Raw genomic sequence first — 22,445 nt, 5'->3', positions numbered from 1 at the left:
TGATCACTCTCCACTGGCTATCCACCTAATTAAAAATATTCACTCGGATATCTCAGCATGGCCTCAGATGCTCTACTGCTAACCTGTCCTGCTAAAGATTACTCTGGCATGTTCTTCCTCTCCTGCCCCTACTCCACTGGTCACTAGGTCACAGGTAAAGCAGGGAAATGCGGTCTTCTAAGCCTTCCAGCTATGAAATCTGTTACTTAGATCCATTGCTTTTCCTCTTAAAGTATTTCTGGAATCTATTTCCTTCCGCCTCAGCTCCTGGTTTCTCAGTGCAAGGTATGAGCAGAATTGAGGTTGATCAGAGTTAAAGAACTCCTCTGCCTCCTGGGCTTCCTCAGATGTTCTTCTAATCCATAAGTCATAGTGAAGCCAGATGTTGTAAAAGGCTGTCTGGATTGTTCCCTTCATGGCTTAATGGCTTCTTGTTGACAGGCCTTACCCAGTTTTGCAGGGTCCTGCTTGTTCTGATATGGGTTTCCAGCATCAGTTCACCCCACTCTGTCTTCCTCTCAGTTCTCCTTCCTCAGAGCCACCAAACATGCTGGTCCCTCATGTCAGTTTACAGAAGTGAACTTCCGTTCACCCAGAATTCTTTAGTGAGTGCCTGCTTCATTTATGGAAGTGGTGTTTTAGATTACAGATATAGGAATTAAAGAAATCAAATGGAGCTCTTAGAAACTAGACAGGAAGCAAGCCACACACGTGTCATACCAGATATGATTTCAAGGGGGAAAGACCAGAGAAGATACATCTACAGCAAACACTCATAGAAGTTGAGGGAGTGTGCCCTGGAGACATCTGAGAAAACAGTATCCCAGGCAGAAAACAGGATGGAAGTGTTCTCAAGCCTGCTGGACTTGTTTTTATAAGCAGCAATCCAGAGTGATTAGGAGGGAGAAGAGTCTGTGCATAGTAGGTTCTTGGAACTTGAACAATTCCTAAATTTATTTTATATGTATTAGTGCTTTGCCGGTATGTATGTGCACCACATGCAGGAGTGGGCATTGAAGTTATAGCCGGTGTGAGTTATAGGCGTCCAAACTGGATCCTCTGGAAGAACTCGAGTACTCTTAGTCACTGAGACAACTTCCCAGCTCCTCTTGGAACTTTTCTCTTACGAGTTAGGAGCATGAACTGGAGAACGAAGTAGCCTGATTTGGGTTTGAAAAGTCTGAGAATGGACGGTAGGAAGCAAGGATGGAGGCAGGGAGACGAAGACTTACTGCCAGAAATACCTTAAGTGAGAGCTGCAGGTACTCGGGGCAGAATGGTCATGGGGGCAGGACTGCAGATCCATCACATCCATGATACTTTTGGTGGTGGAGCGGGTGATAGACAGTGCTGACTGATGGCTGAGGACTCTCAGGATTATTCCAGGATGTTTTGCTTAGCTCAGATGGGATGGGGCTCCAACAGACACCTCTGATACACGGTGTGACTGGCATGGCTCTAGAATTGATTGACCTGATTAGGGTGACGGGAATGAAGAAACAACACACAGATAAAAAAAGGTGGAATTGGGTGGGCCATGCTTTCTGAAGGAGATGCACCAGTAGCCTAGAAACTCAGTGTGCTTTATTAGGTACTGCTAAGCAAGAAGTCAAGTTAGCTGATCTCTGTAGGAGAGTAGTCTCAGGCTGCAGTCACCCCAGAGGAGGAAGCAGTGGCTGATACTTTCTGAACACGCTGTCAGCATCTGTACTAGGACTAGGAGAAGGCTTTGCCATTACTCTGCGCCTGACCTGGTGAAGGCCTTGCCATTACCATGGGTCTGAGGCATTAAGGTCCATGACATGGCTGTGCTCATATCAGCAGACACATTTACTCAGTACTTGATCTGTTCCCCATACCCCAGCCCCTCTGTTAATTGTCTAGTGCCCAAGTGTTTCCCTTGTGGTCAGCAGCTCAGACATACATAACTAAAAAACTCAACTGCTTAATGTTTGTATCTTCCAGGAGAATGACTCAACACAGAGCAGGGATGCATGTTGTAGACACGCAGTGAACATCTGTCAAATGAGAAACTGAATCCAAGAGGTGTTAAGGATTGTATTTCCCGATGCATGAAGTCCTGGTTTACTGGTGTGAGTGGTCATTGTGTTATAGAAACCAGACCTGGACCAAGACTGACATTCCTTTGAGCTATTATAGAAGGTAATAATTTCTCAGTACAAGTGACACGGGAGCAGGCCGTATGGTCTCCTCTAGGCAAAGTTAGATTGGTTCTGAGGACTTTGACGCAGGCCTTTATAGTGTACTGATTACATCTTAGGAGCTGTGCACCAGAGAGCAAGGTGGAGATTTTGATCTAAAATATTTCAAAGTCAGTTCTACTTTCCATTTTGAGCAAATATACTATAGAAGTGGACCATTCTAGTCGAGGTAAATGAGCTTCTAAACTTGCCTATAAATGAAGAATAGTACACCATGTTCCTGCCTACCCACCGCAGCTTTCTTTTCTTCCCTCCATCTCTCTCCCTCCCTCCTTTCTTTTCTCCTTCTTTCTTGTTTCTGATTGTTTATTTCTCTGTCTCCCAGGTGGCTTCAAGTTTATTACCTTCCTGCCTCTCTGGGAATGCATGCACACCTCACTAGACCTTCTTTTGCAGCTTACCAGACCTACTGCCTTTTTTCTTTTTTAAAATTCATTTGTCTGTTTGTTTGCATATGTGCATTTATACATTGTTACAGTTGAATACACAGGATAATCTGCAGGAGTCTGTTCTCTTTCTGCTTGGGGTTTGAACTCAGGATGTAAACATGTGGCAGCAAGCACCTTTAGCTGTTGAGCTATCTCACTGGTTCCAAAACTTAAATTTTTAAGTTTAAAAAAATTTTAATGACTTATTTATTTTAATTTTACATGCATTGGTATTTTGTCTACACGGGTATCTTCATGCAGATCCTTGGAACTGGAATTACAGACATTTGTGAGCCACCATATGGGTGCTAGGAATTGAACCCAGGTCTGTTTGAAGCCAGTGCTTTTAACCACTCAGCCATCTCTCCAGCTCCAAAAGTTTAACAGGACTGCGGTGAGCATTGGCTCCCTTCCAGTGGACACTTGGTCCCTGTGGTTCACAGCAGTCTGCTCATTTTCTTCAGTGGCTGTGGAAGCAGAGGCTGACCGAGGGTTGTATGCCTCGAGCCCCCTTTTGTCAAGGGAGCAGTCTCCTCTGGGGAAGCCTGCTGTATAGACTTCTTTTTTGTGGTTGTTTTGAAACAGGCTCTCTCCAGGTAGCCATGTTGTCCTGGAGCTTTCTATATAGACCATGCTGACCTCAAACTCACAAAAATCCATCTGCCTCAGCTTCCTGAATGCTGAATTTAAGGCAGGTGCCACTCTCAGGAGATAAGAGCTAGATCCTCAGCCCTAGATCTGACTGTTTTGTAAATTTTTTAATGAATCATATGGTGCCTATTCTTTCTTTCTTTTTTTTCTGACATAGGGTTTCACTGTGTAGCCCTGTCTGGCTAGAACTTACTATATAGATCAGGATGACCTCAGACTTACAGTACTGGGATGGAAGGTTTGTCCCAGTGTGTTTTGTACACAGTGTATTCTCTGAGATCTGTTCATGTGCATATCAACAGAGATACACAGACAATAAAGTAGATTTTAATCAGTAAAACTTCCTCAGTCCAATCCAACTCAGTCCAGCACAAACTGAACCGAACTTCTTGTTCAATAGAAACAAGTGTTTCAAGGAACAATGAGAAAATGGAAGTGCGCAGACTCTCAGTGTGGTTAGGGTGTTGAAAACTCACAAACCCTTAGAAGACAAGATTGGCTCATGTAAAATCTCCTGGATGTTTGTGAAGTTAGGCTCTTCCCCCCCCCCCCCCCCCCAGGGTGGGAGACAGCCAGGGCCCTGTTCAGGTGTTGACTGGGACAAACAGTAACTTCTTTTAGCAGCCTCAGATTTTCTTAGATGGTTACCCTAAGGTGGGTTAGGGCCATCCTGCAGATGGGTCCTTAAGCTCTTAGCAGTTATAAAGCCTATGGTCAAGGCGTAGTCAACCAGCAGGCTCAGGATCTTGGCAGGACATTTGGTCAGAAGTCGTGCAGTCCTGTATCTGTTGTCTGGTTTGTCCATTTACCTGCTCTTGGTCCTGTACAGGCCATTGTAAATAGGCTTTGGTCGGCATTCTTTTTCCTTTCTCTCGGGTTCTTTTGTTTTGTAGTTGCCCGGTGGTAGCAATGCAATATTCTGAAAATATCTCTTACATTCTAAGAGACTGAAACTTTTGCTAGACCTCACTCACAGCCAGGGTTAATAATACACTTTGAGGCCACTTAAGACTGAGCCTACTGTGTACTCAGACTGCTCTGTAGGAGAACAATGTGGCAATCAGCCTTACTTGGGTAGATTCCCATGAAGTCAGCTTTCACAGTGGTAGCTAAGGCATAGCTGCAGTTTTCAGTTGTGTGCTCTGCATTCCTCCTACCCGAGTAATGCACCTGAGTCATTAGCTGAGAGCAGCAGCTCCCTTAGATCTGCAGAAAGGTTGAAAGCACCCACTTATGGACAATGGTTGATAAACAGTGTGTGTTATCTGGTCAGTTGGGATCAGGTGGAGCCAGTGACTTGACCTCTTGTAAAACTTTGTTAAGGATTTCTGTCAAGTATCCCATCCCTTCCTCATGTGGTGCTTTCTGTGTTGTTCAATAAATACAGACAAAGCTCTTTGTGAGGGACAGACACATAGACAGATACACACACACAAAGACACAGTTACACACATAACACACGCACAGGGTCAGATTCACAAGACAGCTTTCAGGCAGGCACAGATTTAGACTCATCCCACAGACAGAGGACAGAAGACATGGGGAGCACAAAGCAGTGAATTCAAACCTGGACTTGATTAAATGACTCCAAGGGGAAGTCGTTTTCTTCTTCGTGCCACACTGATTCATTACTGGTGACTTGGAGTTAATCACCAATTAGTTACAGTCGTCAAACCCAGTCATAGGTGGGTTCAACCAGCACACTGGTTTCCCTCCTGGTTTGTGAGTTTACAAGTCCTTCAGTAATGCACCAGAACTCCAGTCTCTAGATCTTTGTCGCATGTGGCATTGCCAGTGTATGTGAAATGTATCCATTATGGTTTTAAATTACATTTCACTGGTGACCAATGGCAATCAAACATGTTTTCATGTATTCATTGCCATTTCTACATTTTTTTATCTAGTGTGTTAAACTCTTTTGTCTGTTTTTATTTATGTTATTGTTCCTTTGCTGGAGGTCATTATATATTCTAGGTATAATCTTTTGTCAGGCAAACGTGTTCTGAGTGCATGTATCTACATACACAGGGAAATAAAATACTGGGTTCTCATTTGTGATAGGACAAAAAATAAACTATACATGATAGGATTCATATCTGATGAGAGATATGGAATCTTTCCACACAGAACCCTGCCTTGCTTAGTTAGACTAAAGATTTAAATGGAGATGTACTTTCTCACATTGGAGGTAGGGTGTTGCTAAGATGTTTGAGCCAAGTGGGGGGCTTTGCAAACCTCTAATCACAGCATGTCTGAATCGGAGGCAGGAGAATCAAGAGTTTAAAGGGCCATTTTAAACTATATCGTGAGGGCCAGCATGGGACCCTGCCTCAGAAACAGAGTAAAACAAAAGATAGATTTCTATTCTGTTCAAGTTGATATATAGAGTCATTATACTCCAGTCTAAATTCAGCTTCATTATTTTTCTTTAATGAAGAAATAGCAGGTTTATTCTAAAATACATATGGAAATATAAGGGATCTGGAATAAAAAGATTCAGTGTTTTAGAAAGATCAAAATTGGAAAACGTACAGTCTTGGTGTTCTACCCTAACCTTAGTTATCAAGCTTACTGTAAAAGTAATGAGCAGTGGCGAGGGAGATGAGTCAGTAACTCCATCAGCCAGGCAAGCGGCAGAGAGAGAACACTGGTACGTAGCACACGGCTTTATTCAGCTTAAAACTCCAGCCTCGAATTGTGCTGCCCATGTATCAGTTAATCCAATCTAGAAACTCCCTTACAGATGGGACCAGAGGTTTGCTTCAGAGTTGATCTCATCAACTTGACAACAGAGATAGACCATCATGGCATCTTAGCATCATATGAAGTATTGGCTCATGGTATGCTAAGTTGGAGACCAAGGGACCTTCTGGTTGAACTCTACCGTAGCACCCTACTGTAGATTGTCCTGAAGCTGTTTTGTTAATTCCACTTCCCCAAGAAGGAGGGTCTAGTCACATGACTCCAACTGAACCTTCCCAGTTTAATTAGTAAAATGAAGGAAAGCCAGTGACTGAGCGGGAGGTAGAGAGAGGGGAGGTCTAAGAGGTCAGGTTCCCAAGGACCAGCTAGACCCAGGTGATATTAACTGGCATTAAATAGCTATAAACATTAAGGATTTTATAGATCTAATATCTCATATAGAATAGAAGGGCAGTTTGTATCTTTCTGTTTGATGTAATCTTGTGTAGAGGGTTTGTGAATTGAGAGTTGAATATATAAACCTGTATGAAAAGTTATCAGGCTGTAGAGTTGTGTTTGTGGGATTTTGGCATAGAGAAACACCCTGAGACAGAGAGGCAGAGAACATTTGGTAGAAAACTGCCAGGGAAGGGAGTTGTGCGAACAAATTGGTCTGGTGGCAGCTTGGACCAAGTACCAGAGGTGTGCGCGGCCCCGTATCAGGGTCGGGCCTGAAGAGTGAGACCTCAGGGCTGGCAAAGAGATAAACAGTTCATTTTTATTTTTTAATATTTACTGCAACACCCAACTGTGAATGTTGGTACCATTTCTCAGTGTTCAGTGACTGCTTTCAACAGGGCATAGGCTCCTTTTCCATTGCCATGACCAGATTGCCTAGTGTAGATAACTTAAGGGAGGAACGATAGCTCTCGGCTCCCAGTGTTAGGAGGGTACAGTCAGTCCAGTATTTCTTTGCTCTAGAAGCCTGAGGAGAAACATCATGTTGGCAGGAGCCTGTGGTAGAGGAGCAGTGTTCTGGCCATGGCAGACCAGGAAGCAGAGAGGGAAACTCACTTAGCTTTTCTTTTTCCTCCTTTAACTCTATTCAGGCCTCCAGCTGGAGGCATGGCTTCTACAAAGGGGTGGTCTCCAGAGGTGTGTGGTTTCTTGCATGCTTCAATAAGTCATGTTGGCAGGTGCACTCAGACCTCAGTAAATGCTTAGTTAGGGGCAGCCTATGACCCGGAAGGAGCTACTTCTGCGTTTCATTCATAAAGCAAGAAGCAATGCACAGGCCGTGTACAGTAAAAGTGAAACTGAAAGAGCAGCAATAAAATTATAACTGGAAGCAGTGAGAGGCCTTTGAGACCACAAACAGAATGTAGTTTACACCCAGGATGGAAGCTTGGTACTAAGAACGGTCTTTGCAATTAAACATATGTGCTATATACATATCTAGGTATATACATACACACACACACACACACACACACACACACAGAGGAGAGCACAGTAGAACCAGCAAGCAGAGTTGGTGTTTAGCATCATGAGTGATTGGAGTTAACTGCTGCATTTCGATCTATTAGTATCTACTGGGGCATCATGGGTACCTGTGAGTTAGTTCCTAACAGTTGGGACATCCTGCACGTGGAATTGTCATACTCCATGGAATTGTCATACTCTTATGGGAAACTCTTTGTGCCCGTTCTTGGTTATTAGGATCAAGTGGGATTGTTGGCTCATAGCGTATGTATGTATTCCATGTTATATATTCCCATGTTATATATTCCCATTGGCACAGCACCTTGTGGCACAGGTGTGCCTATCACCGCCTGGTGCCTGCTTCCTCATCCCCCAGTCCAGGCTCCTCTCAGAAATAGTTTTGGTGCCAGTTTGAGAGGAGAAATGGCACTTTATTTGAGCTTTCCTTTTGCCTTTAAGAATTGTTAAGGCTGAGCTTATTAGTTGAATTTCTTTTATGAATTATCCCCCAAATATGTGTTTTAATCCATTTTTACCTGTAGGAAGTTCTTCCTAATTTTTGAGAGTTCTTTATTTTGTGAGGACATAAGTTCTTCATAATGGGCTTCTGGTGTCTCTCCTGGCTGAATCCTTGCCTTTTAGGGTTATCAGATAGTCAGGCTTAGGTGTCTCTCATGGTGAAGGCGACTATTCAATTCCATGGCACCTAGGTCTTTGCATTTTACCCCTTTCGAGTCATATACCGTTTATTCTTTGTGTGCCTCATGGTCTTTGTCCGTAAGGGTTGCTGTCATCTGTGTAGTTAGACACAATAGGCATTTGCTGGCATGGCTAGGCAGCTGCCCTCTCTCCCCCACACACCCGGTTGGCCTTGCTTTGTGTTGGTACACCAGTTTGCTTAGTTAGCCCCAAATGGATGGCCCGTGAGTCCCAGATTCTGATGTTCGTCTTTTTTTCCTTCCTCCCCTACTGTGTGTTAAAAAACCCTAGTGAGCTGGCTGCTGTGCCTGGTCAAATGGTGAGGTCCTGAGTTTAGACTCAGTTGAGAACACTCTCTTCCCCTTCCCTCGGTTAAGGATTGGAAAGACTATTAGTCAGCTGAAGACACATCTTTACCACTAGATGGCACTACACGATTCCCCTGAAAACTGTCAGATAGTCACAACCAGGACTCAGTAAGGCAATACACATTTCAAGACTTCTTTAGGCTTCCCCTTTGTAATATACGGTATTTTCTATTTTAAGCTCTTTTTTATATTTAAAAATGAAGATTTACATACTGTTTAAATTGAATTTGATAGTAGGGAGTCACATATCGAAAGCCATACTTGTTAGAGTTTTTTGTTTTTATTTATTTTGTGGTATTGAGATTGAATGTAGTGCCTTAGGTAAGAATGATTCCACTGAGTTGTTTTGTTTTGTTTTATGTTTTGCTTTATGATACAGGATTTTACTACATAGCCCTGGCTCACTCTATAGATTAGGTTGGCCTCGAACTCTCAGAGGTCCATCTGCCTCTGTCTCCCAAATGCTGGCATTAAAGGTGTTTGCCACTCTGACTGGGTCTACCTCTGAGCTTTAGGTACTGTATAGAGACTAAGTACACTAACTGTGGTCAAATTCTAAGTGTGTCGTTTGCTTTGGACTATGGAGACATATGTAGCAAGGCCTGGCAAATCAGTATTTTACATGTTGCATTAACTACTTCAGTCCATGTGCTTCCTCATGATATCACACATATGCAAATATCAGTGAGAGACAAACTTGTATAGAAAATAGCAAGGCAGAGTCAGACTTGCTACTTAGTGTGGTAGCACACATCAGCAACCTCAGCCCTTGGGAGGCTGGGCAAGACAAACTCAGGTGCTGAAACCAGCCAGGACATGTAGTGAGACCTTGTCTCAAAACCAAAACAAATAAGAAAAAAAAAAGTCTTATTGGTAGAGTCAAAGAAAAGATGTAGTGTCTGCTTCCAGGAGCTTGAACTGTAGCTTGGAGTTGTACTGCACGTACCCTTTAAGTCTTGACTTGGTTACTAAGGAACATGGAGTCTGAGGTGTGAAGACTTAGGGTAGCAATTAGAAAACTTTCTGTTACAGTTGATAAAATCTCTATGTGAGTGGCCTGAGTGTTTACACAGTGAACAGATGCTCACAGGGCCTCAGGGGTGATGAACGGAGGCTGGTTTGTGTAGGGTCATGGAGAGGAGATGAGGTGTGATTGAAGTGGGAGGCATGTGGGGTGGTGTCCCGTGAGTGTGGACATGTTAGATGGGTATTGGTAAAGGGCCGTCAGGCAGTACATGTGCATACATTAGCCTTTTGAAGCTGTTGATTTTCCTCTAGATCCTCTATCTGATTCTTGAGAACTCAACAGTGGTCCCTAGGACTGAAAATCCAAGCTCACTGCATACCTTTTCAACTTTTCCAGGTTTGCGGTGAGCATTGGCTACTGGCATGATCCGTACATTGAACATCTTGTGAGGCAGTCTAAAGAGAGAAAGGCCCCTGAAATTAACAGAGGTAAGTGGCCATCTGCCTCCCCGCCACTCAACCCCACGGGCCCTGAAGGTTTACACATTTAGTCTTAGAGAGCCTTCCAGGGTTCTCTTTACAAGGAAAATAGAAGGTCTTAGTTCCCAGCATCCTCACCAATATGGCATGCTATAAACCCTTTCAATCTCAATTCAATCATAAAAATGATGTTACTGAAATGTTGCCTAATTCTCCCATGTATAAGAACCTATCAATGGCTGCAGCTGTGGCTCATTCATAGAGTGCTTGCTTAGCATGTACAGGTTCAGGGGTTTAATCCCTAGCACTGAAAGTTTGTGAACATGAACACGAAGACACACACTACCTCCTTATAAGCCAAGTATAGTGGGGCATGCCTCTATTTCCCGTACTCTGAGGGTTCGGGCAGGAAACTGATTTTAAATTCATCTAGGCTACACAATAAGACCCTGTCTCAAAAAACCCGAAACACCAAACAGAACAAAACTATCACGCATCTTTTGCTATGAGCTGTCTGCCTGTGTGGGGGTAAACTTTTGTGCCTTTTTTAGTGTTTGGTATCAGCTGTTAGGCTTTTAAGTAACTTCATCCAGGCAGAAACATGACTTACTTTTTGCCCCAATGAACACTGACCATATTATCTTAATTCATCTGGGGTAATGTAGGGGGATCTTGGCCCCTAAAAGTGGATCTTGGCAGATAGTCTCTGTATTCAGATTTGAATACCAAGGGTCCTGAGGTAAGGCCGTGCTGGGTTACTTGGCAGTGTTCCCTGTAGTCTTGAGGTGGGTTTCTTGAGTGTTGCTGAGCCAGGAACCCTTACAGCTCCTGGCTCTCGAATGGCTTTGAGGGATAATGTGTGTTGTCCCTGAGTGACTGACAGCTTGTTTCTCTAAAACTCTCTTCAAGGATATTTTGCTCGAGTTCATGGTGTCAGTCAGCTTATTAAAGCTTTCCTCCGGAAGACAGAATGCCATTGTCAGATTCTCAACCTCGGGGCTGGGATGGATACCACCTTCTGGAAATTAAAGGTAATTAAAGGTTCTCCTACTACAGTTGCTCCAGCTTAATTTTTTGATGATGATTTCCTAGTTTAAAATGTTTAAAATATATTTAAAGAGGGGTCTGTCTCAGCTGGTAAAGTACAGAGGCCTGAGTTCTGCCTTCAGGATCTACAGGAAAAAACTGGGCACAGTAGTTCATTCCTGTAATCCCAGCACTCGTGAGCTAGGGAGCAGAGACTGGTGGGTCCCTGGAAGTTCTGAGGCCAGCTAGCCTGTACTACTTGGGGGCTATCCAAGCCAGTGAGATATCCTGTTTCAAAAAAGTAGAACGTACCTGAGAGGTGGTCCTCTGACTCCACATGCATGTGCAAACTAACAGGATCATGCACACACACGCACACCAGCACTTGTACATACACACATGCATATAAATAAAAAAATACATTAAAAAATTCAGTGGTAGACTTTCTCATCCAGTTCCAGCTGCCTAGATGCCTCCCACAATAACCTCCACAGTAACGTTCAACTCTGTGTTGTCTCATCAGGGCCCAGGAAGTTTGATTGTGTTTTCAGATTACATTGTACTAAAACTTACAGTAAAAAAATTCACATATTTTCTTCTGTATGTGTTGATATACATTGGGAAGGAAAAAAAATTCTACTGGAATTACTGAGAACGAACGTATGGATTTTTAATTTTGATGGTAACTAAGATCAGTTGACTACGTAATGCCGTTCAGGGTAAGATTCAGACATTTGTGAGGTGAACAGGATGTGACACGAAGCCTGCTGTAGTTGTTCTGATTGGGTTTCTGGCCACCCTGTTAGGGGTGGAGAGGGAGGTCTGGTCGTGCTCACAAGGGGAGATATGGTTCTGCTGGTGTTCTGCCTTTGCTCTGTGGCTTGGCTTTTACTGTTATATGTCCTCTGTGTTACATGTTCTTCTTGTAGGTTTGTGCAGATTTCTTGACTTCTCTGTGAGGTCAGTCATGTGCAGTAGTGGGTATGTACTTTTCTCCAGATTGTTTGTAAGTGTAGAATAAGATAGATAAGGATATATGTACACAATCCAACCTACTTAGATCTTTGGTCTCTAATCAGTTCACCTGATAAGGACTCTGGGCATCAAAGCTCCCAGCCTTTGTTTTACCTGAGGGACCAGTGATCTTGGTGTTGTTTGCTTCGCATTCTCTAGGAAAGATGACTAGCATTTATGAGGACTTTTATGTGACAGACATTAGCATGAGTCTGTGAGGGTTTCACAGATGGAGCAGGAGGGGCTGGAACAAGTGTCTTCTGGGATCCAACAACCAGTTGCTTTAGAGTTTGGACACACATGCAGTGAGTTCAAGCCCTTGTTTACTCAGTGCTGAGGTAGTTCAGGGGGTGCCTTTTGAGAGACATCTTTTCAGTAGGCCTGTTTTATCTTCCTGGCAGAGTGCCTCATGGTTGGTATAAAGGATTTGAGTGGGTATTCTCTGGAAGGGTGTTGCTGTTGAGAGACCATTCCACTGGGCCCAAGGTCCCTTGATCACATGGGTTGCTTTCTTTCCCTTTGTGTAGATAACTTGATAATTATTAAATCTGGGATTTTTATTTATGAACAAAGTTTACCTCTTCTAAGGAAAAAAAGCATTTCTGTCAAGTTATAAGAAAAACAGAAAGTTTGGAAGTCTTTTGTGAAAATTTCATATTTGTACTGATAATCATTTTGTTCTGAAGCATTTTTTTTCTTAAATCCAAAGTTTTCTTTGGGCTATTGTAGATATTTCTGTTTGTTTTTTTTTTTTTTTTTTTTACATCTGGGTGTTTTGCTTTAATGTATGTTTATGTACATGTTTGTGCATGCCTGGTGTTCACAGAAACCAGAAGAGGGTGTCAGATCCCCTAGAACTGGAGTTACAGATGGTTGTGAGCTGCCCTGTGGGTGCTGGGAGTCAAATCTATGGTCCTCTGGAAGATCAGCCAGTGCTCTTAACCTCTGAGCTGTCTCTCTAGCTCACTGTTTGCTTTCAGAGCAGAAGTTGCCAGCTCTAAGCTAAATCTGGCCCACCACCTGTTTTTGTAACTATGTTGTTCATCTTTGGCTATGGTATGACTAGGATAACAAGAGTTAACTAGCTAGAGCAGAGATCATATGGCCTGCAAAGGTTAAACTGTTTTCTGGTTCTTTGTAAAAACGAAAAACTACAAATCAAAACTTTAGACATGTTTCCCTTCCCATAGACACATAGGGAGGATCTTTTATGCTCTTACTGTCACATGGCTTCCTGCTATAAAGGCTGTATCTGCAGAACTGAAGCTATTACTATGGGCTTTCTGCTCCTTCTGTGTGATCTCAAGACCCTTTATATAGCTGGGGTTTCCTAGAGACTAGAAAGCTGGGACTGTCACAGAAGGAATACTGGTTGAAAGGTGAAGCTGTTTGAGGTAGCGCCACTTCTTGATGTCTCTTGAGTCCCGTAGCAGGCAGCAGTGTTGTCCTTGGCTGTGTGCAAGATGGTCAGCCATGGTGGCTTCCCTCTGCATTCCAGGCTGCTCCTGTGCAAGTCTGACAGACCAGGGAGCCTTGTATACCAGCTCCTTAGCTGGGAGCTCATTAGGCCTGGATGCTGACAGCCCAGAGATTCAGAGCATTAGTGAGTGAAGCTTGACGTGTTTTCCCCCCTCAGGAAAGGAAGCTTGGCTGGGAGGACAGACAACCGACTGTGTTTGCTTCCATTGCTGTCTGTTGGAGTTGCAGATGACATGTAACATATATCTTTTGATTAAGTGATCTTGTTTTGTTTTTGTGGTACTAAGGATAAAACCCAGGGCTTCTTGCATGTTAGGCAAGTGCTCTACCACTGAGCTATACCAGGTTCAGTTCTTACATCTCGGGCAGGTTTTATACCGTGAATAGTCTTAATAGGATTTCTTATTGAAGTGCTTCCATGTCCCCTGAACATATATCCTTCATCCTTCAAGTGTCTTTGGGCCGCTTCTACACAGCTCAGCTTTTTGGAGCACAAACCATTAAGTGTGGACAGCTGAGGTTTCTGAGTCAAGGGTGTGAGGATACTGTCCTTCCTGCCTTGTAAAGGAAGCCCAGGCTGTGCCATCTCCATGCTGGTAGAGTTAAGGGATTACTTTCTGTGGCTGTACAGTTGTGGTAGCTCTGTCCCCACCACGCTGTCATTGCTGTTTGGTCCCTCAGACTCATTTACACCTTCACACCTGGTCTTTATATCTTAGAACCGTCTCCATGATTGGTTGTCATATGTGCAGTTGCTCAAGGCAGAGCTAAGGGTTCCCCTGTCCCGGATTCTCCTTTCCCATACTGCCTCAGGCACCCGTACAGCCATCACCAGACTCAGGAGATCTGGTCTCTTGCACGTCCTGTAAAGTCTGTGTTTCTGGGATATTCAGATGGCAGGGGAGGGCATGGGCACTGAGGAGAAAGGCTGGCCAGGCCTTGCTTCATTGGATCTCACCCTGAAGAGCTGTGGAAGTAGCATAGTGTGTAGCAGAAAGACCAGGAAGCTTTATTGTTATAGTCAGTGTGAAAGGGGACAGTGGAAGAGGAATGGACAGATCTGAGAACAGTCAGCAGGGTTGAGTGAGTGGATGATTGGAATACCATTTGGATGGAGAAAGGATAAGACGAATAGTAGTAGTTCGGTGGGTGGAGTAGAGCCACCCACGATACTAAGAAACAGAAGAAAGGAGTGGAGCTGTGTGGGTGTGCACACACATCTTATGTTTTAATGTGCATTTTCACACTTGTTACCGTAGTTCATACTGAGAAATTAATGTTGGGTCTTTTATCTTTCTACTGTGTTTATAGGTCATAAAAGGCATAGACATAGAATTTACTACAGTTAGGCCTCTCTCGGAACGCCCTTCATGGACTAACTCATTTCAACCACATGAAAGTTAGCAGTGTCTTTGCTTAAAATTTTTTTGAATGTATTTATTTGGGTGCTTTGCCTACATGTGTGTCTGTGCACCATGTATATTCCTGGATAAGAAGACATTGTCTCATTCCTGGAACTGGAGTTAAAGGTGTTCGTGAACTATTGTGTGTGTGTGTGCATGTGTGTGTGTGTACATGTGTGCATGTGTGTTGGGAATCAAACCTGGGTCCTCTGGAAGAACAATCAGTGTTTTTAACGACTCAGCCATCTCTCCAGTTCTCCTTCACTTTTTAAGAGATGACCTCTTGGCCCATTCAGATAAATGCTGGAGCTGGGACTCAAGCTCTGCTCTTCACCAGACTTTCCTGTAACCCCGTGTGCTGTGTGTGCTGTCTTTTGACAACTCACAGTTCCTCCCCCACTATCCCACTGCAAGCTCTATAGATCTTACCTGGACAAACATGAAACCTCTTAGTTTTTCCTGCATCTGTTTTTTTAATGTATGTGTTCTGTGTGTGTGTGTGTGTGTGTGTGTGTGTGTGTGTGTGTGTTGCACATATGTTTGTAGGCACACACACACACACACACACACACACACACACAAACACACACACACTTACATGTGTATACAAACACTGTGGAGGCCAAAGGACAACCTTGGTTGTCATCCTTAGGAACATTATCTACCTCCTTTGAGTTGGAGTTTCTCATTGGCTTAGAGCTCAACAAATAGGCTAGACTAACTGGCCAAAGCGCCCCAGTAGTCCTCTCTCTTTTCTCCTTGGCCCTGGGATTACAAACTCATACCACCATGCTTTGAATTTTTACATGAGTTTTAGAATTAAACTCAGGTTCTCACACTCATAAGACAAGCACTTCAGTAATGAGCTGTTTCCTAGCTTCTGTATTCATTCTTGCTCCTCTCAGGTGCATTCATAATGAGACCATAGGAATTTGAAAAAATGCCTTTGGGGGTTGAAGAGATGGCTTATCAGTTAAGAGCATTTGTTCTTGCAGAGGACACAAGTTCAAGTCTCAGCACCCACATGGCAGTTTACAACCATCTTTAATTCCACAGGATTTGATGACCTTTGAGGGTAGTGGGTTCAGATTTGTTGTGCAGACATGCATACAGGATCAGCAAACATTTGTACACACAAATAAAAATAAATAACTCTTGTGATCATAGGAATCTTCTGACCTAGAATCTCTTAAGTACCCCTTTTGCAGTTAGGTAAGTACTTAGTGCTTGCTGCATTTAGTGACTGAGCTAAGGGATGATTCTGTTTGGTTTTCTCCAGGATGAAGGCCTTCTCCCAAATAAATATTTTGAAGTCGACTTTCCAATGATAGTCACAAGAAAGCTGCACACCATCAAGTAAGTATGGCTTTGTTGGGGGGACAGGATGCCAGTTGGAGACTCAGCTCTTGGCGTATCTAGTTGAATGTGAACGACCTCAGAAGAGAAAGTTGCCTTTTGGTTTCCATTCTTGCTCTGAGACCATGTGTCCAGATTAGCACAGTCTTCAACAGTCAGTGCAGCCTTCTGCGCGACCCTCCTTACTCACTAATCTAACTTCTCTAAACCTATGCCAAACAGTTGAATACTCTGAACATTCTTTGTGATTACTGCTTTATCATGGGGCCCTGAGTTAACATAGTGATTCTGCTTTGCTTTGAGTATGTGAATGCTGTGAGGGCTCCTCTGAGGGCCTACAAAGCTGTGGATGGTGCACTTTCTCTGCCTCTTGCTGTCTCATGTTTTTTTGGATGGCCCAGTCCTCACAGTAGACTCAGGAGCTGAGTACTCAGACCCCTCTTCTGGAGACTAGAATCTTCTGCTCAGACAAGTTGACTTGCTCAGTGTCACCTGGCTAGAACTAAGATCTAAACCTTGACTTTGAAAGCTCTGTATCAGGAATTAATAGGGTTTTTGTTGTTGTTGTTTTAACACTTCTGCCCCACCATAAATAGATATTTAAATAAAAGCCTAGCTATTATGTTTTAAAGTTCTGTAGACATTAAAACTTTCAGTTTATTCTTTAGAGCTACCTTGTCTCTATACATTGGGCGTGCTTTTCAACCTTTTCTGTGGTCTTCTGAGTTTCCCAGTTTTTCTAATATTAAATACATTTTATATTAAGTAGGCTTTTAGGATGATGAACGGGGACCCAGAACTGTGTAGTTCTGCTGAGCTCATTAGCACCCTGGCGGAAGAGGCGTTAACGGCCCCGGGTGAAGCCGAAGCTCAGAGGGTTTCCTGGAAAGAAAGACTGGGTTTACCTGTGCATAGCCACGCAGGTCTCTAGTTTCTGATTGTTTTCATTTGCTGGGTTGATTTTAAGAGGCAGTTCTTTGTACCTGTATGACAAAGAACAGCCAGGATCATAAGATACAGTTTTGTTTGAGAGCAAGAGGATAATCCTGGAACACTCAGAAAATTTGTGTTAGCATTTTAGTTATTGTCAAACTGAATTACTTCAGGATCAGTGTGTGGTTTGAATGCCAAATGCAGAGCTGCCTTAACCTGACGCCATGCAGACAGAACTGTTACCGTGTACACAGGGCCAAATGTAGGGAGAGTGAAAGATTTCTGAAGTGGCCCTTGTTCTGCACATAAGCAGTACACCAAACTTTCCTCATCCAGAAATCAGAAATAAAAATGCTCCACAATCAGAAACCTTTTTGGCAGCATGTCCAGTTGGGGAGTGTAACAGTAAAGTCTATGCAAATCTTAGACTCTCACAGACATCCTGAGTCTATTTGCTCAGTTTGTGACCGATGGCTGCCTTTTGGCAGGAAATTCACTCATGTGTTTATTGACTCCCTTTTCTCCTCTTTCCATTCTCCCGTAGAAACAAGCCACTTCTATTCAGACCCATCATGGAGTTACACCCAGAGGACACGCTTCAAATGGGCAAGTGACCTACGAGTGGTGCGGTCAGGATCATAACACACTTAGTTGTTTGAGGCAGGGTCCCCTTCTCAGTATAATAGTCTCAGTGTAAATACAGTCCATTCGTTTATGCTAATCTGCTGAGCGCCAGCTGTCACCTAGGATATTCTACATGCTTGTCAAGCCCTTTACCACTTAGCCATATCCGCAGATGCCTGACACATTCTCTCGGTGCTGAGGCCTAGAGATTGTGGTGGGTATTTTGTTTGTTTGTTTGTCTGTCTGTCTGTCTGTAGATCTCTACCAACATTTTCTATTGTGTTCATTTGTGGTTGACAGAGAAGGTCAAAGGGTTTAATAGTTGTACAGGTGAGAGAGCATGTTTGAAGAGTGCCATCCTCTGATAATCAACACAGTAGTCTTCAGCACAGCTTCCGTGCTATAGCTATGTTCCCTGTGACTAGAGTCCGCTAATGTTCCCACAGATGTATGTATGGCTGCCAGCCTTTGTTCCCCACACAGATCAACTGGACCTGTTGTTGCTCTTCACTTTTCTGTAACACCCATTTATGTACTTGGTTAATTGGTGTCACATTAGGGTGACACGGCCACCCTTGCGCTTTGCATCGCCTTGATCAACAGTGTGGAAATGGATGATGTGGAACCACTTCCCGTTGTGCACACTCCCCATGGGCGTTACCCTGCTTGGCTGTGCTCCGTTTTCATCTTTCCTGTTGGATAATGAGCCCAGTGGTGACAGGGGCTTATTGCTGGCTGTTTTTTATTTTTTTCTTTAGGGCCCTGCTGGGTAGCTTGGGCTAGCCTAGAACTTAGGTTTCTTCTGCCTATACCTCCTCAGTGCTAGGGTCACAGACAATGCCATCAGCCCAGCTCACACCACATCTTGGTTATCCTTGTATTCTGAGAATTGGCTCAGTGCTCTGTACATAGTGCCAACAAATTATCACATGAGTGGGCAGGTGGGCAAATTAATCTTGCATGTGGTCAAGAAATCCACCTGAGACAGAGTCCCCTTTACCTTAAAATAAAAGCAAGAAACAAGACTCAAATTTTCTGGAAAAATTTCTTATCTAAAAAGAGCCCTTTGTTATCTTTAAAAATAATAAATTAGTCTTTTATTGAAGGAAATTAGTCTTTCATTGAGTTGGGTTGGTTGTGTTCATCTCAGATCAGTGTGCCTTTTGAAGTGCTTCCTTGAAGACTACCAGTACTATCAAGTCTCTCTTTGCACACTTTTAGGAGCAGATGACCACAGCCTTTATCAGCTACCCTTTGTAGCAAACCTCTGCAAACCGTGTGGTCTGAAGCATCTGCCATCTGTTTAGCTCACAGCATGACTTGTCTCTGTAGTTGGGTTCATTTGGGTAGAACTTCTCAGCTGGGTTCTTGTCTTTGCCAAAGTCCTCCTGTGTGTCCCCAGGCATTGTGCTAGGTCAGGCTGACCCTATCTGTTTAAAATTACAGTGCCTTGAAGGCTCAGTAACTCTACAGTACTCTAGGCATAAAGACATCTCCCACACTTGAGTTTACTAATTAGTTGGATTCAAACTTAAGTATATATGTTGTAACAATGCATTAGTCATTTGAGTGGACAAGTTGGACAAGCAGTATTTTGTCATTTAGACATTTAGACATGCTATGCAGCCAAGGCTGCCTTAAAGTTTGAATCCTTCTACCTCAGCCTCCCAAGTACTAGGATTCCAGATGTACACCCGTTCTTTATGTGTGACTATTTCAATCTTTAACTGCTATTACTAATGATAAACGTGTATCGTTGAATATTTAACAACTTCACCTTGGAATCAGGTTGGGTACCATGTATGTCTACATCAGCATTCACCGTGTTTGCTTTTTATCTACAGCATATGAGAGCTTAACTTCCCTAGGGGATGGTAACATTGGAGGAATTCAAAGAGATGTACTGTTGAAACTGTGTTTTGCTTATGTTTGTCTGATGTTAAGTATCCATTTCCTGCCGAAATTCAAAACATTCTGCTTCATCCCTGTTAGTTTGCTGTGCCACCCAGGATACCTCAGTGCATATCAGCTTAACATCTTCAATACTAAACATAATCATTTGAGATCAGCATTTCCACATTTTATGGTTAAAAGAAATGTAATCACGTGGTTATGTTACTTGCTCAGAGCTACAGGGCTGATGGTGCTCAAGTTGAAATGTGACCATGCACTACTGTAAATTCAATTTAAAGAAGGTTTTGCTTTCGGATTTTAGTTTGTGATCTGCATAGATCACAAAGTGCTGTGATTCCCCAATCACAGACTATTTAGGACCACTGGATTATTTGTTTTGTTTAAGGTGGGTCTTTCCATGTTGTCCGGTTGGTGTCAAATTCCAGGGTTTAAGCAATCCTTTTTCCTCAGCCTCCTGAGTAGCTGGGAATATGTGTTATTTAAGGACTTTAAATGATTTACTACTTAGTAGATTTTGGGTTCTTGTGCCTCTCTTTATGTCAGGGTCTTTGTGTTCATTATTGATATTTATGGTCTGATTCTCCTCATCATGAGATACTTCTAACACACATCCCTCAGTCACGACATGCAAATTTGTCTTTAGATATTGCTCCAAGCTCTCTAGCCGTTAAGTGGCTCTGTTTGAGAACCACTTCTTACACTGAAGAATGGCTAAGCTTGTATAATAAGGATTTTCATAATTGTCTCTCGTTTTGGCCATGTATAAGCCAGTTCTTAGTTGTTACTACATAGTAATTGTATGTTAGAGCTTCTCCGTTGTCTGTTTTCTTAGCAACAAGTCCTCTGAAGGAGTGCTGGTTACAAAACTGCTTGTAGTAACACACAGGTGTCATTATAATTTTTTCCCCAATGACCGAATCTCACGAAGCCCAAGGTGGCCCAAAGGTAACCGAGGCTGCCCTTCAGCTCTCAGGCCTCTCCACCTCCAAGTGCTAAGATTTCAGGATTGCACCCTGCTACCCAATATACAGGTGTTAAATCAATGTTAATTGGCTCTCCAAACCTGGATATGTCTATTATTTCAGAAAGCCTTCTATAACTATTGCACAAAATACTTTGAACCTTCCTCCACGTTCATTACCAGAAAACCTAAAAGGAGAGAAGGGACGTGTCTCCTGTGGTTATGGGAAGTCCCTACATCACCTCCAGGGAGGCTCCAGGGCTTTCTACTCAATCTATGGGCTCTGGCCAGTGCTGGAGTTCATAAAAGTGTGTTTTCTCAGAATAATAAGACTTCTTTGGAACTTACTCTGAGCCCTTGTCCCCCATAGGTCCATTGTGTTACCTGTGGCATGGTAAAGAGACTTTCTCTGAGGACAGACGATGGACCTGGTATATCTAAACAACTGGAACAGCTTTGACTTAGGGACAACTGTATGCAGTGCTAGTGTGTGCTGTTCCAGTCTTCAGATTCTGTCACATCAGAGGCTCGAGGTCATATTGTGTGGTAGCACTGCCTGTTGTTGGTATGCCTTCTTGATACAGACTGGGCCTGAGAGCCTCTGATCACTACATGCCTTCACATCTGCTGTCCTTGTGCACTGTTTGTTCTTTGATACTGGTTCTAGTAAGATAAGTCTCTCCCAAACCACTTTGTTGCCCCTTTCCACCATTATATTATATTTTCCATTATATTAGAGAACTGCTTGCCTCAAAGTTCTGTTGTGTGCCTTTCAAGTTTTTGTCAGAAACGGAAAAACTCATTAAAGACTTGCTTACTATCAATGTATTGTTTTTAAGAAGGCACACGGGCATGTGGGAATTGTTGTTTCTGTTACAGGCCAGACAAGTGTTTTTGTATTCTTTATTTTCTTGATACAGCGTTGTGGTACTCTGGGGCTGACTCTGGTTCCCTGTTTGTCCTTTATTGCTTTCCTGACATCTAAGGGACTCCCAGAAGGTGTTTTGTTTTTTTTTCCCCCAATGTATTTGCATCATCCAAATGGGCCGATGAAGATGACAAGGGACCTGCTCCCACGCTATAGCTGTTTTCTTTAGTCCGGGGATTGAATGCAGGGTTTAGTGCATGCTAGGCAGGCACCGTGCCACTTTCTGCACCTGTTGATAAGGGCCTCAGAGGCAGAACTTGAATCAGGAGCAGTGGCTCAGGAAGACTTGTCACCTTACATTTTCTGTACCACTCAGGAAATGGTAAATAATGCCTGTGGTAGAAAGGTAGTTGATCTGGGCACATAAGACACCCCCATCCCAGCACCCGAGCAGTGGGAGAATGACTGTCAGTGCAAGGCCAGTCTGAGTTAAACAGCAAGGCCCTGTTAAAGCAAACAAACAAAACCCAGTCATTGAATAATGGAAAGTTTGTAAGGCCACACTGATGACCACCAAAGGCCAGTGTCATTGTGTTTGGATCCATGGTTCCACGAATGTAGTTTCTAGACTGACAACATCAGAGTCCCTGGGAATGTGCTAGATGTGTAGGAGTCTACAGTGGCAAGGTCTACACAGTCGTAACTCTGGGTCCTCAGAACCACACCATTCCATCTTACCTCTGGCACACCTGGAAGTTCATGTTCTTACTCATCTTAAAAATGTATTGCTACCTAAGTTACTTTCTTTTAAACATAACATGTTACAAATGGTACGGTTTTTGGAGAACCACTCACCAGTGGGTGGGTATCAGTAGTTAAATAGGCCTAG

The 22,445-nt window shown here is 43.3% G+C and overlaps 1 protein-coding gene across 1 annotated transcript in view; it reads left to right on the top strand.

The window, feature by feature from the left end:
* The window catches only part of LCMT1 (leucine carboxyl methyltransferase 1), a 48,787-nt gene that overhangs the window by 7,102 nt on the left and 19,240 nt on the right, over positions 1-22,445 (top strand). The window contains exons 2-5 of the mRNA XM_080911757.1: positions 9,896-9,987; positions 10,888-11,009; positions 16,180-16,256; positions 17,734-17,795. Coding sequence (XP_080767883.1) covers positions 9,896-9,987; positions 10,888-11,009; positions 16,180-16,256; positions 17,734-17,795 — 353 coding nt within the window. The remainder of the gene's footprint in view (positions 1-9,895; positions 9,988-10,887; positions 11,010-16,179; positions 16,257-17,733; positions 17,796-22,445) is intronic.

The sequence above is a fragment of the Micromys minutus genome, assembly GCF_963924665.1.
Source record: "Micromys minutus genome assembly, chromosome: 2".
In the NCBI taxonomy this organism is placed as follows: Eukaryota; Metazoa; Chordata; class Mammalia; order Rodentia; family Muridae; genus Micromys; species Micromys minutus.
This window is presented reverse-complemented; position numbering and strand designations above follow the sequence as displayed.